Genomic DNA, 16,843 nt, shown 5'->3' with positions numbered 1-16,843 from the left:
CATCGATTTACTGGAGCGGACGCCAGTACCGTCTCCATTCGTCCCAGCCCTGAGATTTTAGCAGCCTCTCCTTACTCATCGTTCCCAATGATTGGAGGATCTTTCAGGGTTAGGGGAATGAGACCTGTTAATGTTACTGTATTTGGCATTTCGAATACACCATGGGGAGCTTGCCAGGCTCTGCCATGCGGGCAGGATACATACACTCAGTAGCTTGCCGGGCTCTCTGAGAGGTATATATATATATATATATATATATATATATATATATATATATATCCCTTTATGATGATGTGTTGCGCAGCTGCCTTGTGGCTGTGCAGTCTAGTAATATGTTCACTCATGCGTGAGGCTCGGCTGAGCATGTGGAAAGTGGCCTGAAGTGTGGCAGGGGTTGGGTAGCGGAGGTCAGCTGCCGGGGCTGGATCCCTTGGGGCAGGGAGTGCTCTCACCCGTCGCTCTCTGGGGCACCGTGAGTGAAAACAGCCTGGCACGGGGTCCGGTGGCATGGTTATGGGGGCCTCATTTTATGCTCCCTTCTAGGAGAAGCAGCTGTGAGTTCTGGACGGTGGCCGATGAGGAGATTATCTGGTGCCGGCAGGAGATGGCTTATGGGTGTAACCCCTGGGTCGCTGGAGATTGGGGGAAGAAGGCAGAGTATCTCTGCTCCCGGGTCACCTTGAGCCCAGAGTCCAAGATCACAAAGTTCCACATTACCCCAAAGGTACATGAAAAGTCAGTTATCCTTGAATCACTGTATCACTGTAGCACTGTCATCCTGTTGCTCATCGATTTGATCCAGCGGGCACCAGTAACGTCTCCATTGTGAGACTTGTTACTGTTTTTGGCATATTGAATACACCACGGGTAGCTTGCCAGGCTCTGTCGCGTAAGCAAGATACTCTCGGGAACTTGCCCAGTTCTCAGAGGGGCGGAGGAATCAAACCCAGGTCACCTGCGTGCAAGGCAAATGCCTTACCCGCTATGCTATCGCTCCTGCCCAATCAAAACCATAATAAGGTATTACTTGACATCAGTTGGAGTGGCTTACACTGAAAAAAAAAAAGTAACTGTTGGAGCCGAGAAAGATCATTCACGTTAGTTAACTAGGCACATACTCTGCATGAGAGACCCCGGTTTGATCCCTAGGACACACCCAATACCACAAGTGGGAGCAATCCCCAAGCACTGTGCTCGGAGCAATCTCTTTGCAATGCGGATTGTGGTGCCAGAAGCACCACTGGGAGTGAACCCTAGGCACCCTGCTGTGTCCCCAAAAATCAAATAAAATAGTAACTATTGCCAAGGTTGTAGAGAAAAAACACATTGTGTGAATATGAATTCATGCAACATTTTGGAAACCAGTACAAAGATACCCTTAAAGAAAATCTGGAGGGCCAGAGAGATAGTACAGGAGTTAAGGCACTTCCCTTGCATGCGGCCAACTCGGGATCAATCCCCAGCACCATATATGGTTCCCCAAACACCTGAGCACAGAACCAGGACTAAGACCTGAACACCCCATATGTGGCCTATTCCCCATATCCCAAAAAATTCTGGGATCGGTGTGATGACAGCTCAGAGGGTGGCACATGTGCTTGGCATGCAGGTGGCCTGGCTCCACCAGCTCTCTGCGCACCACGGAGGCAACCCCCCAACACCTAATAAGAAGCACCCCCAGAGCCGGAGCGATAGCACAGTGGGTCGGGCATTTGCCTTTGCACGCAGCAAACCTGGGTTCAATCCCCGGCATCCCATATGGTCTCCCCAGCACCGCCAGGAGTAATTCCTGAGTCCATGAGCCAAGAGTAACCCCTGTGCATCGCCGGGTGTGACCCAAAAGTAAAAAAAAAAAAAAAAGCACCCCCAAGGTGGGTAGCTCTGAGCAAAGTTGGCGATGGCTCCTAAATAAAACCGCAAAGTAATCTAAAAACATGGCAGGAAAGATGGCCCCAAGCACTGGGCCCTCTTTGCACTGCCAGATGTGGTCCAAAAACACAGCAAAAAAGAATCAAACTAGGGGCCAGATGATAGCACAGTGGCTAGGGCGCTTGCCTTGCACAGGGTAGACCAGGGTTCAATCCCCAACATCCCATAAAGTCCCCCAGCACCTTCAAGAGTGACTCCTGAGTGCAGAGCCAGGAATAACCCCTGAGCATTTCTGGGTAGGGCCCAAAAGGCCAAAAATTGGGCTGGAGCGATAGCACAGCGGGTAGGGTGTTTGCCTTGCACGCGGCCAACCCGGGTTCGATTCCCAGCATTCCATATGGTCCCCTGAGCACCCCCAGGGGTTATTCCTGAGTGCAGAGCCAGGAGTAACCCCTGTGCATTGCCAGGTGTGACACAAAAAGAAAAAAGAAAAAAAAAAGGCCAAAAACTAATAATGAATCAATCTAGAGCTACTGGGGCCAGAGAAAGAGTAGAGGGGTCAGGCATTTGCTTTGCTTGCAGATGACTTAGGTTTGATCTCTGGCACCACAGAAGGCCTTCTGAGCCCCATACGGAGTGATACCTGGGGACAGAGCCAGGAGCAAGACCTGAGAACACCTTGGTGTGGCACAAAACTCAAACAAAATCAAAACCTAGCTAACATATTATCTCAGTAGCTTGCCGGGCTCTCTGAGAGGGGCGGAGGAACCGAACCAAGAATATCTCGCCCACACAGCAGAGCCTGGCAAGCTCCCCGTGGCGTATTCGATATGCCAAAAACAATAACAACAAGTCTCACTTGGAGACGTTACTGGTGCCCACTCGAGTAAATGGATGAGCAATGGGATGACAGTGACAGTGACAACATATGATCTCGCAATGCCCCACTTCTAGGGATCTAGCCAGATGACTGGGAAAGAGTATCTAGTTAATGCAAGCTTGAGCTGGAAAAGGTTACACTCAGCTATTGCAACATTATTCACAAGAGCAGAGACCCGGAAACAAAGGATGTTACTGATGATTCGATAAAGGAGATGTGGTTTAGGGTCTGAGAGAACTAATCTCACCAAGGCTGAGCTATCACATGGTCCCTGAGCATGGAACCAGAAGTAGCTTGAGTCCTACCTGGACTGACCCCAGAACACATACTAAAATAGATGTGGTTCGGGGCCAGGGAGAGAACCCAAAGGGCACATTGCCTGCCGGAAGGGCCAGCTTTCATCCCTGGCCTGACACGGTCCCCTAAGGACCGAGTCAGAAGTGGCCCTTGACAGGATTCGGGACTGGGACAGATCCGAGCCGCGGGGGCCACTGGAGTGGGGCGGCGCCAGCCCAAAACTCTGAGTGGTCCCGGCCGCCGGAAGTCACGCCCTCGACCCACCCTCGGCGCCATCTTGATGCCACAATCCACAGAGAAGCGGCAGGCATTCTGGTGAGCAACGCGGCCCGGACAATGCTCCGGACCCGAATCGGGGCCAGCAACACAGGGGGGCCGGAGGGAGGAGGTGCCGCCTGCACACCTTCTCCAGATGGAACCCTGGCGACACTGAGCAGCAACTAACACGGCTCCAGGATTCGGGACTGGAACAGATCCGAGCCGCGCAGCCGCTAATGCGGCCGCGCGACCTTTTCTAACACCTGAAAACATACAATCTTTGAATGGAAAACTAATTATCAAATGCCTCCTTATTAGGGTTATCTTGTTTGGGGATATAACTCCCACAACAATAGTGAGTTTTGTGTTGAAATATGGAACGTAATCAAGGTGAAGAGAAAATAAAGTGAGGTTCATCAGTTATACAGTTGGGGTGGGGGGCGGGGGGTATACCGGGGATTTTGGTGGTGGAATATGGGCACTGGTGAAGGGATGGTGTTTGAATACAGTATAACTGAGACATAAACCTGAGAACTCTGTAACTTTCCACTTGGTGATAAAATTTTTTTTTTTTTTTTTTTTTTTTGGTTTTTGGGTCACACCCGGCGATGCACAGGGGTTACTCCTGGCACATGCACTCAGGAATTACTCCTGGCGGTGCTCGGGGGACCATATGGGATGCTGGGATTCAAACCCGGGTCGGCCGCGTGCAAGGCAAACGCCCTACCCGCTGTGCTATTGCTCCAGCCCCGGTGATAAAATTTTTTAAAAAATAAAAAAAAGAATGTAAAAAAAAAAATTAAAAAAAAATAATATTATGGTACTAACCAAGAAAAAAAAAAAGTGGCCCTTGAGCACCACAGTGGCCCCAAACCCAAAGAGTGACAGGCTCAGGTGGTACAGTACGTGTTTCATGTGTGAAGCCACAGGCTTGATTCCATACCCAGGCCCTGCATGCATGGTTGCCCCAGAAATACCAGGTGTGGCCCTGAGTGTGGCCCCCCAACTCCAAGTATTACAGGGTGTGGCCCCCTCAGCAATCGTTTCTGAATGATGTGGCATATACACACAATGCAATATTACTCAGCTATCATTTTTTTTTAAAAAGACAAGATTGGGGCTGGAGAGATAGTACAGTGGGTAGGGTATCTGCCTTGCACGTGGCTGACCTGGGTTCCATTTCTGGCACCATGTTAGGTCCCCCTTGCTATGCCAGGAATAATCGCTAAGGACAGAGCATAGCCAGAAGCCCTCAGCACTACCAGGTGGGGGAGGGGAAATGCAATGACCAAAAAAGAAAAAAATTTGTCATCTCCAAGAAAATGGAAAAAAGATTAGGCAAAGTGAAATAAATCAAAAGGAGAAAGTATAGGGGCCGGAGCGATAGCACAGCGGGTAAGGCATTTGCCTTGCACGAGGCCGACCTGGGTTCGATCCTCTGGCATCCCATATGGTCCCCCAAGCACTGCCAGGAGAAATTCCTGAGTGCAAAGCCAGGAGTAACCCCTGAGCATCGCTGGGTGTGACCCAAAAAGCAAAGAAAAAAAAAAAGGAGAAAGTATAGGGTGATTTTATTCATGTACACAATATAAGGAATAATATAAGCAGATGAATTGGCATTATTATTATTTTTTTCATTTTGGATCACACCCAGCGATGCACAGGGGTTATTCCTGGCTCTGCGCTCAGGAATCACTCCTGGCGGTGCTTAGGGGACCCTATGGGATGCTGGGAATTGAACCCGGGTTGGCCGCGTGCAAGGCAAACGCCCTAACCTCTGTGCTATCGCTCCAGCTCCAAATTGACATTAATTTTTCAAATTGGACAGTGACAATAAAATAGGTAATAGGGGGAAAGAGAGTGACAATGAAGTATATCCTTGTTGTTGTTGTTTTTGAATCACACCCAGTGATGCTCAGGAGTTACTCCTGGCGGTGCACAGGGGACTATATGGGATGCCAGGGTTCCAACCCATGTAGGCCACATGCAAGGCAAATGCCCCACCCCCACTCCCCACCCGCTGTACTATTACTCTGACCCCAAGGTATTAGTTTAATTTTTTTATTTGTTTGTTTGGGGACAACTGGAAATGCTCAGAGACATTTAATTCCTGGTTAATTCCTGGCTCTGCATTAAGGAATTAACCCTGCCGGTGCTTGGGAGACCATATGAAATGCCAGGGATCAAACCCAGGTCAGCAACATGCAAGGCAAGTGCCTCCGTGCTCTATCACCCTGGCCCCAAAAGGGATTGATTTATTTATTTGATTTTTGGGTCTCACCTGGCGATGCACAGGGGTTACTCCTGGCTTTACACTCAGGAATTACTCCTGGTGGTGCTCTGGGGACCATATGGGATACTGGGAATCAAACCCGGGTCAGCCGCATGCAAGGCAAACACCCTGCCTGCTGTACTATTGCTCCAGACCCATGATTTATTTTTGAGGAACAATAATAGGCCCAGAGGTGCTTACCTTGCTGCAGCTGGTCCTGGCCCCTCCCCTACTGTGTGGTCACCTGTGCTCCTCCAGAAGTGACCCCTGAGTCAGAACCAGGAAACTACCCCCCAAAAAACAAAATGAAAACAGCCCAGGACTGTAGTCCAGTGGTACTGCCCATGTTTCATAAATACCGATAAGACTCTGGATTTAGGCCCCAACCAAATCTCCAATGCACCCATAGAAATTTAAAACACATAACACCACACACCAAACTCCTGGACTCCCACCCCAGCGACACCCAACCTCATATTCTACTTCTAATCAGAAAGCACCCACGACACATACACCTGGGGCTGCAGCGATAGTACAGCAGGTAGGGCATTTGCCTTGCATGCGGCCTACCTGGGTTCAATCTCCAACATCCCATATGGTCCCCCGAGCACCACCAGGAGTAATTTCTGAGTGCAAAGCCAGGAGTAACCCCCCGTGCATTGCCAGATGTGACCCATAAAGCAAAAATCAAAAAACAAAACACAAAAGCACCCCTCCACCCAGAAAAAAAAAAAAAACACGTGACCCCAGTAAAGACTGTGGAATGTGGGGCCGGAGTGATAGCACAGTGGGTAGGGCGTTCGCCTTGCACGCGGCCGACCCGGGTTCAATCCCCGGCATCCCATATGGTCCCCCAAGCACCGCCAGGAGTAATTCCTGAGTGCAGAGCCAGGAGTAACCCTTGAGCATCGCTGGGTGTGACCCAAAAAGCAAAAAAAAAAAAAAAAAAAGACTGTGGAATGTGCAGACAGCCTGGCCCAAACACTCAGCCTTCATGGGGTAAATCACCTGATAGCATTTTCCCCTTCGCGAAACAAGGTAACATGCCCTCCTCGCATGGTTGGTTTATTTAGTGTTTTGAGCCACATTTGGCTGTGCTCAGGGCTTACTCCTGGCTCTGTGTCCAGGGATCACTCCTGGTGGGGCCCAGGGGATCATAGGGGATGCTGGGGATTGAATCTGGGTCAGCCATTGTGCAAGGCAAATGCCCTCCCCGCTGTACTATCGCTCTGGCCTGTTGCACAGTTATTATAGATTGAACATCTGCGCCAGAAATTTCTTTCACTTACATACCACAAGGCAGCAGGGGACACAGTTCCTCTAGGTTCCTGCAAGATGGAGGAGTTTGCAAAGGACTTTCACACACACACACACACACACACACACACACACACACACACACACACACACACACACACACACAGACACCCTCGCTGCTTCTGCTCTACCCGCTCTCCTAGACATGTTGCTGCCTCTAGGAAAGATCCTCTGGGACCAGAGCTGGGAGAGCCAGCAGGATGGGGCTGGGTTGCCATAGCAACACTCCCTAAGCCAACTGCAGCCCTGCCTTCTCTTGCAAACATTTGCAGCCACAGTCATTCGTTCGGGCACCAGCTTGACTGGAGCGTCTGCCCACCTATGCCCGAAGGGGAGTCTGAGGACGCCCAGGGGCTGAGACCAGCGGGATGAGGGCGACAGTGGTGGCCCCTTCCATGCCGCCGTCACTGCTACTGCTCCAAGCAGCCCCTGCTCATCCCAGAGATAGGGGACAAGGAAGGCAAACGTGGGTGGTCCTGTCAGAGGTGGGAAAGGTGATCCGAGGACCCAGCCTCAGTGAATGCCAGGGCCAGGGCGGGCACGGGGACATCACAGGCCCACAAAGGCGAGAAAGGTCATGGAAGAGGTTTTTTGTTTTGTTTTGTTTTTCTTTTTTGGTCACACCCATTGATGCACAGGGGTCACTCCTGGCTCTGCACTCAGGAATCACCCCCGGCGGTGCTCAGGGGACCATATGGGATGCTGGGAATTGAACCCGGGTCAGCTGCATGCAAGGCAAATGCCCTACCTGCTGTGCTATGGCTCCAGCCCCTTGTTTTGTTTTTAATATTTGGGCCACACCTGGCCACACGGTTGCTCGGGCCTTGCTTCTGCCTTTATATTCAGGAATCACTCCTGGTGGGTTTTGGGGGATCATGTAGGTGCCAGGGATCAAACCCAGGTCAACCATGCACAAAACAAACATTCTTCCCCTTATACTAACTCTCCACCCCAGGAAATGGGGAAGATTTTTACTTCCTGTGGCTTACAATGTATCAGTTTCCTTGAGGGGGGTGGGCAGAGGTGGACAGCAGATCTCGGGGAAGTATATGCTGCCAGGAAGTGAACCGGGGTTGGCCACATGAGACTAAATCTCTATTCCTTCTCTAGCCCTTACCTGGTTTTTTTCTTTGGGGGTGAGGGAGGGGGTCAGAGGACACCCAACAGTGCTCAGAGCTTACACCTGACTCTACAATGATCTCAACAAAAGATTCAGGGGCTAGAGCCATAGTACAGCGGGTAGGGCGTTTGCCTTGCACGTGGCCGACCCAGGTTCGATTCCCAGCATCCCATACGGTCCCCTGAGCACCGCCAGGAGTAATTCCTGAGTGCAGAGCCAGGAGCAACCCCTGTGCATAGCCAGGTGTGACCCAAAAAGCAAAAAAAAAAAAAATTAAAACTTTTGTTTGGCATTGCTCCATCGGCCACATGCAAGGCAAGCACCCCACCTGCTGTACTATGGCTCCACACCCCTTTTTTTAAAAAAATCTAACGAAGTTGTCAGAGGGCTAGAACAGCGAGTAAAACGTTTGCAAAACGCAAAGTGGGGGTTGGGGAAATAGGTCAAAGGCTGGAATTCACACCGGGCATGCAGGAACCCCTCAAGATGTCTTATACACACTGCAGGAGGATGGAGTGGAACCCGGGCCAGACTGGACAGAAGTACGTCAGAGCAGGGAACCAGAGTCATGTGACTTTCTACCATGTTTCAGGCACTCTTCCGGACGCTTCTCATAGGACCACAGAATTTTTTTTTTTTGCATTTTTTTTTGGGGGGGGTCACACCCAGCGATGCACAGGGGTTACTCCTGGCTCTGCACTCAGGAATTACCACCTGGCAGTGCTCAGGGGACCATATGGGATGCTGGGAATCGAACCCGGGTCAGCCGAGTGCAAGGCAAATGCCCTATCCGCTGTGCTATTTCTCCAGCCAAGGACCACAGAATTCTTTGTTGTTGCTGAGGGCGGGGGAAACAGGCAGCGACTGCCCTATACTTGGGTGGGTGATTAGCAGCACATCTGGTTCCTACCTACCAGAAGGTGGTCACATCCCCTACCAGGACCAACCAAAATGTCCCTGCAGAATGTCTCCAGGGACCAAAGTCGCCCCACTGATAACCATGGCTTCAAGGTCTGATTTAAGAGTTGTGGGGCAGGAGCGATAGCACAGTGGGTAGGGCTTTTGCCTTGCACACGGCCGCTCCAGGTTCGATTCCCAGCATCCCATATGGCCCCCTGAGCACCGCCAGAAGTAATTCCTGAGTGCAGAGCCAGCAGTAACCCCTGAGCATCACCAGGTGTGATCCAAAAAGCAAATAAAATAAAATTAAATAAATAAATAAAGAGTTGTAACATTGGAGCCCATGCCACTGGCTCCTGTGCCTGTACCTGCCACTCGCATGTACGAACCTGCTACCGGCGGAAGGCTACCAAAAAAGGGCCCGAGGCCTGGGGCCAGAGAGGTTGTTGGGATGGGGGGTTAAAGTACTTTGGTATTGTTTTTGTTTGGGGGCCACACCTGGCGATGCTCAGGGGTGACTCCTGGCTCTGCGGTCAGGAGTCCTGGCAGTGCCTGGAATGCCTGGGGTGGAACCCAGGTCAGCGGTGTGCAAGGCTGATGCCTGCCCTGCTGGACTGCCGCTATGGCCCCCAGCCAGTGTTTCACGAGAGCTGTCCCGTCCACAGACCTGCTCGATCCCCAGGGTGGCTGAGGCCAGCGGAAGGACCAGGACAACACGAAGGGTTAGCATGTGGGGTCCCCACAGCTGGCTTTTAGGCTTGGGGACCACACTTGGTGGTGCTCAGGGACGACCCCTGGCCTGGTTCGAGAGAATAAAATGGGGTGCCCTGATTGAGCCTGGGTGGGCGGAGTGCAAGGCCTTACCCGCTGTACTCTCTCTGGCCCCTTTATTCGGAGGGGTTTAGGTCACCCCGTCACAGCTCAGGGATCATTCCTGGTAACGCCCGGGGCCCAAGCAGGGCTACGGATCAAAATTGGCCTCACACATGCAGACTATGAGCGACCCCTCTGAGCTAGCACCCACATGCCACCATTTCCTGGTATCTGGCTGGTGCCAATGATTGAACCCAGAGCTTCACACAGGCAGCTCATGTCCTCACCACCACCCGTGGGCTTTAGATATTTTTAACACCGTTATAAGTAGTATTAATTTTTTTTTTTTGGGTCACACACAGCGATGCACAGAAGTTACTCCTGGCTCTCCACTCAGGAATTACCCCTGGCGGTGCTCGGGGGACCATATGGGATGCTGGGAATCAAGCCTGGGTCGGCCAGTGCAAGGCAAATGCCCTACCCGCTGTGCTATTGCTCTAGCGCCCCCTGTAGCACTTTTATTTATTCATTTATTTTTTTTGAGGGGGGTCACACCCAGCGATGCACAGGGGTTACTCCTGGCGGTGCTCAGGGGACCATATGGCATATGGGATGCTGGGAATCGAACCCGGGTCAGCCGCATGCAAGGCAAATACCCTACCTGCTGTGCTATTACTCCAGGCCCCTTGTAGCGTTTTTAAAGAGGTGCTGCAATGGGGCCGGAAAAAAATACAGTGGGGAGAGTGCTCGCCTTGCATGCCGCCAACCCGAGTTCCACCCCTGCACCCCGGAAGGCCCAAACTGAGCGCAGAGTCAGGAGTAAGGTCTGAGCAAAGTTACATGTGCCCCTCCCCTCCAAAAAGGGGAGAGACCCAAAAGCGAATAAGCAGGTTAAGTGCTCGCCGTGTGTGGCTGACCCCAGCTCCGACCCCTGGCACCCCACATGGTCCCTGAACACTGCCCAGGGCCACTCCTGAGCACAGGGACAGAAGTCGCCCCCGTACAAGTAGATGTGGCCCAACAGCACCTCTCAAAGGTCTTGTGACTGCGGCCAGAGAGTCAGGCCAATAGGCTGCAGCAGATTCTTCACCTGCAGGAGGCCTGAATCCGGTCCCCTGAGCACCACTGGGATGACCACAAAACAAATCAGAACAAAATACTGTTTTTTGTGTGCGTGTGTGCTTTTTGAGTCACACCTAGCAATGCTCAGGGCTTACTCCTGGCGTTGCTTGGGGACCATATGGGATGCCAGGGACTAAACCTGGGTCAGCCACATGCAAGGCAAAATGCCCTCCCCGTTGTACTATCGCTCTGGCCCCTGACATTGTTCTTACCAAAGAAAAGAGATAAACACTTGATGAGAAAACAAGAACCCTTTATATTAGAAAGCACAGTTAAAAAAAAAAAAACCCAATCAGCCGCAAGAAGAACCAGTTGCAACAGGGGGACAAGGGACCTTCCCGACTCTCCCAAACGGAATCTCTGAACAACTGGGTCAGTGTGACGGCCACACATCCAGGACAAGGACCAAGTGAGGGAAGTGGCCTGGTGCTCAGCTCACAAGCCCTGCGAGAAACAGAAAGCAGACGGGTTAAATCCAGAGCCCGGGCGGGCCGTACCAGGGGCTTCCCACCCAGGTCCCACGTAGACCAGGAGCCGTCTCCATCCCGGACCTCTGGCCTCACATCCCCCGCGCTCCCCAACCCCTGCACATCCCTTCTCCACGCAGCAGCCCCGGGAAGCACAATCGGTAACTCACCCAAGTAATCGTCCATCAGAGAACCGATAGCAAACTGCAGGAGGAAAGATAAAAGGGCAGTGAAGGGCCAGGGAAATAGTAAGGCTGACATTCATACCGACCCGGGTTTCAATCCCTGCACGTCTGGTTTCCTCCCCCGCAGTGTAGGGCCGGGAGGAAGTGAAGGAAGCACAGTTGGAAGGAGCCCACGGTCAGAAAAAGGCTGGTGGAGGGGCCGGGGCAACAGTTCAGCGGGTGAGGCGTGTCTGTCTTGCAGGCAGCCGACCCAGGTTCAATCCCCGGCCCCCCTTCCACCCATCCAATTCTTCCCCTTCCTGCAGAAGGGCCAAAGTCCACAGGAACCCTAGGGGTGCTGACAGCCACTGGGAGGAAGGCAGGGGCGAGACTCACGATGTCGTTCTTGTCCACTCGGGTCCCCACAATCTTCAGCCGGATATCATCTTCCTGCTGGATCACAATGTCCTGGGGGGAAAGGGGGGCGGGGGGGCAGACTCAGACAGCCTCAGGCCAATGCTCTCCCCCACCCCTCAGGCGCTCCCCCCTCCTGCCTTCACCGGCCGCTTCCTAGACACTCACCTCATCCATGGTTTTATAACACGGGGGGTTGGAATTAGGATCAAACTCCATCTCGGACGGGATGGACTGGAAGAAAAGGTGAGACTGGGTCAGTCCCCAGGGGAAGAACTCGGCTGGAGAGAGAGCACAGCGGGGAGGCACCCCAACCCCCAGCACCAAACAGGGCCCCCTAGGCACTGCCAGCTCCTGGGCACTCCTGGGGACACAGAGCCAGGAGGAAAACGCCAAGCACTGCTGAGTGGGGCCCCAAATCCCAAAACCACCACCAAACACAAAAGGATGCTTCCATGACGGTCGGGAACTGGGACTTACATGTCTCGAGATAAAGCAGGACATGGGCCCGATTTCAGTAAAGAGTCCGACCTATGAGGGAAAGGAGGGGCCGTGTCTGTTCATTGTGTTTCCGTGTCCTCGGAGCCTCCCCTTCCTTCCCACTTCACAACCCACGCACACCTGGGGAGAAGGGGGACCAGCACATGCCGAGAGCACTGGGTGCGCCCCCAGGAATCACCCTCGTGCCGGAGAGAAAATGAACCTCCCGTCCCCCACCTCTAGCTAATGCTTTGTTTTGCTTTGTTTTTGGGTCACACCCGGCAGTGCACAGGGGTGACTCCTGGCTCTGCACTCAGGAATTACTCCTGGCGGTGCTTGGGGAACTATATGGGATGCTGGGAATCGAACCAGGGTCAGTCATGTGCAAGGCAAACGCCCTCCCCCCTGTGCTATTGCTCCTGCCCTACAGCTAATTTCGAAGGACACACTTCACATTTCGGAGACCTCTCGGAAGTGCCATGCCGGTTTTATTTCTCCCCTTTCCCAAGCTTTCAGGTTCAAATTAAGCAACCAGAGCGTAAGGGTCAAGAGTTTGGGGCCCACTGAACCAGCCAGGCCACGATATGAACACAAGACTTTGGCCAGTAGAATTTTCTCCAGACTTTGGCTTCTGTGAGTGCCAGAGTCAGCATGAGGCCCATAAGAACTGTTTCATCATCAGAAACTACTACTGGTATAAGTATAAACACTCACTTCCGGGGCCACAGCACATTGCTTTACATCCGGCTGACCTGGATTCCATCCCCGGCATCCCATAGGGTCCCCTGAGCTGCACCCGGAGTAATCCCCAAATGCAGAGCCAGGAGAAAGCACTGCTTGCCAAAAACCAAAACCAAAAAAATCAAACACAAAATAAAACTTTGACTTCCGGGGCTGAAGCAATAACACAGCAGGTAGGGCGTTTGCCTTGCATGCGATAGCCAACCCAGGTTCGATTCCCAGCATCCCATATGGTCCCCTGAGCACCGCCAGGGGTAATTCCTGAGTGCAGAGCCAGGAGTGACCCCTGTGCATTGCCGGGTGTGACCCAAAAAGGAAAAAAAAAACAAAAAAAAAACAACCTTGACTTCCCAGCCGCTGGGCAGGGGCTAATGTAACATTTGTCAGGCCAGGAACAAAGCACAAAGAGGTGAGGGGCGGAGCGACAGGACAGCGGGTAGGGCTGTCCCTGTGTAGCCTTTCACGTGGCCGGCCCACCTAGGTTCAATCCCTGGCACCCCACAGGGTGCCCCAAGCACCAGGGATGATTCCTGAATGCAGAGCCAGGAATAACCCCAGAGCATTGCCAGGTATGGCCCCCCCCAAAAAAAACCAGAAAGTGACTTGGCCAAGGACACCGTCCTAGCAAGTGATGCTGGGAGCTGCCCCCCATCTGCGACACCACCCCAGCCGCCCCAGGAAACGGCCTCACCTTGTTGACCTGGGTGACAATGGCATCCACAACCTCCCCTTTGAAGGGCCGGAACACAATGGCCTTGTACTTGACTGGGTAAAGGACAAAGCCGCGGCCAGGCTGGATCACTCCAGCACCGATGTTGTCGATAGTGGTGACAGCAATGACAAAGCCATATCTGCAAGGAAGATGAGAAGAAGGAAGGCGCTCGGTGGGGAAAAGCCCCTGAAACCATGAGCAACAGAAAACCCCCCAGACGGGGCCAGAGGCACTGCAGGAGGCCGGGGGATCACTGGGAACGTGACTGGCCCCAACATAATCCCCAGCACCCTATATGGTCACCCCAGCATCAGAAGGTGAAGCCAAACTCCCCTGGCCAAATAAATAAATAAATAAATAAAACACAGAGCCTGGGAGTTGGGGCCCAGCACAAGGGAGAAGCAGATAGCACGTTTGTCCCCCAAAGGCCGAGCACACAGCAGCATAAGGCCCAATGCATTACCCCAGAGGGCAGCAGAAATGGCACAACGGGAAACACATTTGCTTTGCATGCGGCCAAACTGGGTTTGGCTCCTGGCAGGCCATCGGGTCCCCTGAGCACCATCAGCAGTAATTCCTGAGAACAGAGCCAGGAGTAACTCTGAGCCTAGCTAGATTGAGTGGATAGTCCCCGCTTAAAAATAAACAAGCACAAGTGCATTCTCCTAATATCACCATCATCACCCAGGAAGGCTGCAGGCCTCAATCGTTTTAACTAACTGGCTTCAGGTCACACCTGTGATGCTCAGGGGCTGCTTCAAGCTTCCTAAAGCCTGTGGAGCTCCACGCCTTGAAGCCGCCCTCTCCCTCACTCTGCAGACAGACAGGAATCCGTGGCCCTCCTGAGAACCACCTCAGAGAGGGGGTGGAGAGAGAGTGCAATAGGGAGGGCATCTGCCTTGCACAACATCAAGCTGGCTTCGATTCCCGGGCATCCCATAAGGTCTCCCAAGCACTGCCAGGACTAATTCCTAAGCGCAGAGCCAGGAGTTAGCCCTGGGTATCACTAAGACTGTCCCACAAAAAAAAAACAGGAGATGGGGGCTGGAGCGACAGCCCAACGGGTAAGGCGTTTGCCTTACATGCGGCGGACCCGGGTTCGATTCCCAGCATCCCATAGGGTCCCCTGAGCACCGCCAGGAGTAATTCCTGAGTGCAGAGCCAGGAGTAACCCCTGTGCATTGCCAGGTGTGACCCAAAAAGCAAAAACCACCACCACCAACAAAAAAAACCAGGAGAAACATTAAAATGCAGGTTCCCTGGCCTCTGACCAGAAGCTCTTGATTCTCTAAAAGATGAAACAAAGCTTAGAAATTCAAACCAGGGGGCTGGAGCGACAGCACAGCGGGTAGGGCGTTTGCCTTGCACACGGCCAACCCGGGTTCAATTCCCAGCATCCCATATGGTCTCCTGAGCACCGCCAGGGGTAAGTCATGAGTGCAAAGCCAGGAGTAGCCCCTGTGCAACGCCAGGCGTGACCCAAAAAAGCCCCCCCAAAAAAATGAAAAGAAATTCAAACCAGGGGTTGGAGTGACAGTACAGCGGGTAGGGCTTGCCTTGCATGTGGTCAACCTGGGGTTCTATCCCAGACATCCCATATGGTTCCCTGAGCACCGCAAGGAGTGATTCCTGAGTGCAATCCAGAGTAATCCCTGAGCATCGTCAGCTGTGGCCCAAAAACATCAACAACAAAAAAACTCAAACCACTCAGGATGTTGGGGTCAGTGAGGAAGGGAAGTGGGCACCTGGTGATGGGGGGTCATGTTGGGACTGTGCATGAGACACCATCACTAGCAGCATATAAATCACAGAATCTCAATCAATTTTTTTAAAATTTTAGAGGCTGGAGCGATAGTACAGCACATAGGGCCACTTGCCTTGCACCTGGCCAACTCAGGTTAGATCCCCGGCACCCCCTACTGTCCCCGGGGCATCATCAGGAGTGATAAATGAGCACAGAGCCGTGGATCCTGAGCACCTCACACAGGTATGCGCCCCTCCAAAAAAAAAAAAGTTAAAAAACATTAAATGCACAAGTAACTTCTTTTCTTTTACAAATCGGAGGTGGGGTGCAGAAGGGGCTCCCTGCTATGCTCAGAGCTTATTGCCGGTGGTACTGGGGAAACATGTGATGCCAGGGGGTGAACCCTGATCAGCAGCGTGCAAGCGCCCTGCCCACTTTCCTATAACCCATAGCCCGGTAGTTTCAGTGTTGGGGGCCCAAGCATACCAATAGCACGTCGCTCATTCACAGGAAAAAAGCTGAGGCCCCTTGACAGAAGCCCAGAAGTGGCCCCTTTCTGTCCTCACCCAAATTCTCATTCAGGCTCGAGATGTGCCAGCCAGCTCCCTCCCGAGAACCAGGGGTACAGAGAAACCCAGCAGAATCCCAGAGAACTCGGGAGCTGCCTATGCACTGGCCTCCTTTGATCTCATTCATCTTCGTTCCAGCTTCCGACACGGGCCTGGGGGCAGAGCGGCTTGAGAGATGTTTGCGGGGCCCACGGCCGACCCCCGGGCGCAGGACTGCAGCGGAGGGCGTGAGTGAGCTGCCCAGGGCAGCTGGAAAAGGCCCTGCAGGGTGCTAGGCAGTGGGGGACGGCGGCAGGCGCGGGGCGCCCCGCACCCTTGCAGGAGGGCAGCCCCGAGACGGCGGCACTCACTTGCCCGTGCACGTCCCCTCCACCTCGGTGAAAAGCTTCTGCTTCACGGTGTTGAGCAGGTTGGGGCCGAAGTAGCGCGGGTGCAGCAAGATCTCGTGCTCCAAGGAGATCTGCAGGGAGAGCGGGGCGCGAAGCTGGTCAACGGGGAGGCGCGGGCGCGGCCCAAGACGCGGCCTCGCGCGCCCGCTCGGCCCCCCGAGCCCCGGCCGCCCCCCGCGCCCAGCTCACGTGGTAGAACATCTTCCCGAAGCGCCCGGCGGGGCAGAAGCCTGGACCCGGAGCCGAGGCGGCAGCTCGGACGCCACCGGAAACGCACGGGACCGCGAGAACGACTTCCGGGTCTGCAACTGACGA

The 16,843-nt window shown here is 53.2% G+C and overlaps 1 protein-coding gene across 1 annotated transcript; it reads right to left on the bottom strand.

The window, feature by feature from the left end:
* Positions 1-11,080: 11,080 nt before the first annotated feature.
* On the bottom strand, positions 11,081-16,843 carry POLR2G (RNA polymerase II subunit G). The gene is made up of 8 exons (XM_055142409.1): positions 16,718-16,843; positions 16,490-16,599; positions 13,806-13,965; positions 12,374-12,424; positions 12,062-12,127; positions 11,876-11,947; positions 11,486-11,519; positions 11,081-11,292 (listed from the first exon to the last, which is right to left on the bottom strand). The coding sequence occupies exons 1-8, from the start codon at positions 16,727-16,729 to the stop codon at positions 11,279-11,281; spliced, it is 519 nt and encodes a 172-aa protein (XP_054998384.1). The 5' UTR covers positions 16,730-16,843; the 3' UTR covers positions 11,081-11,278.

This window comes from Sorex araneus, chromosome 6 (assembly GCF_027595985.1).
Source record: "Sorex araneus isolate mSorAra2 chromosome 6, mSorAra2.pri, whole genome shotgun sequence".
NCBI classification, from domain to species: domain Eukaryota; kingdom Metazoa; phylum Chordata; class Mammalia; order Eulipotyphla; family Soricidae; genus Sorex; species Sorex araneus.
This window is presented reverse-complemented; position numbering and strand designations above follow the sequence as displayed.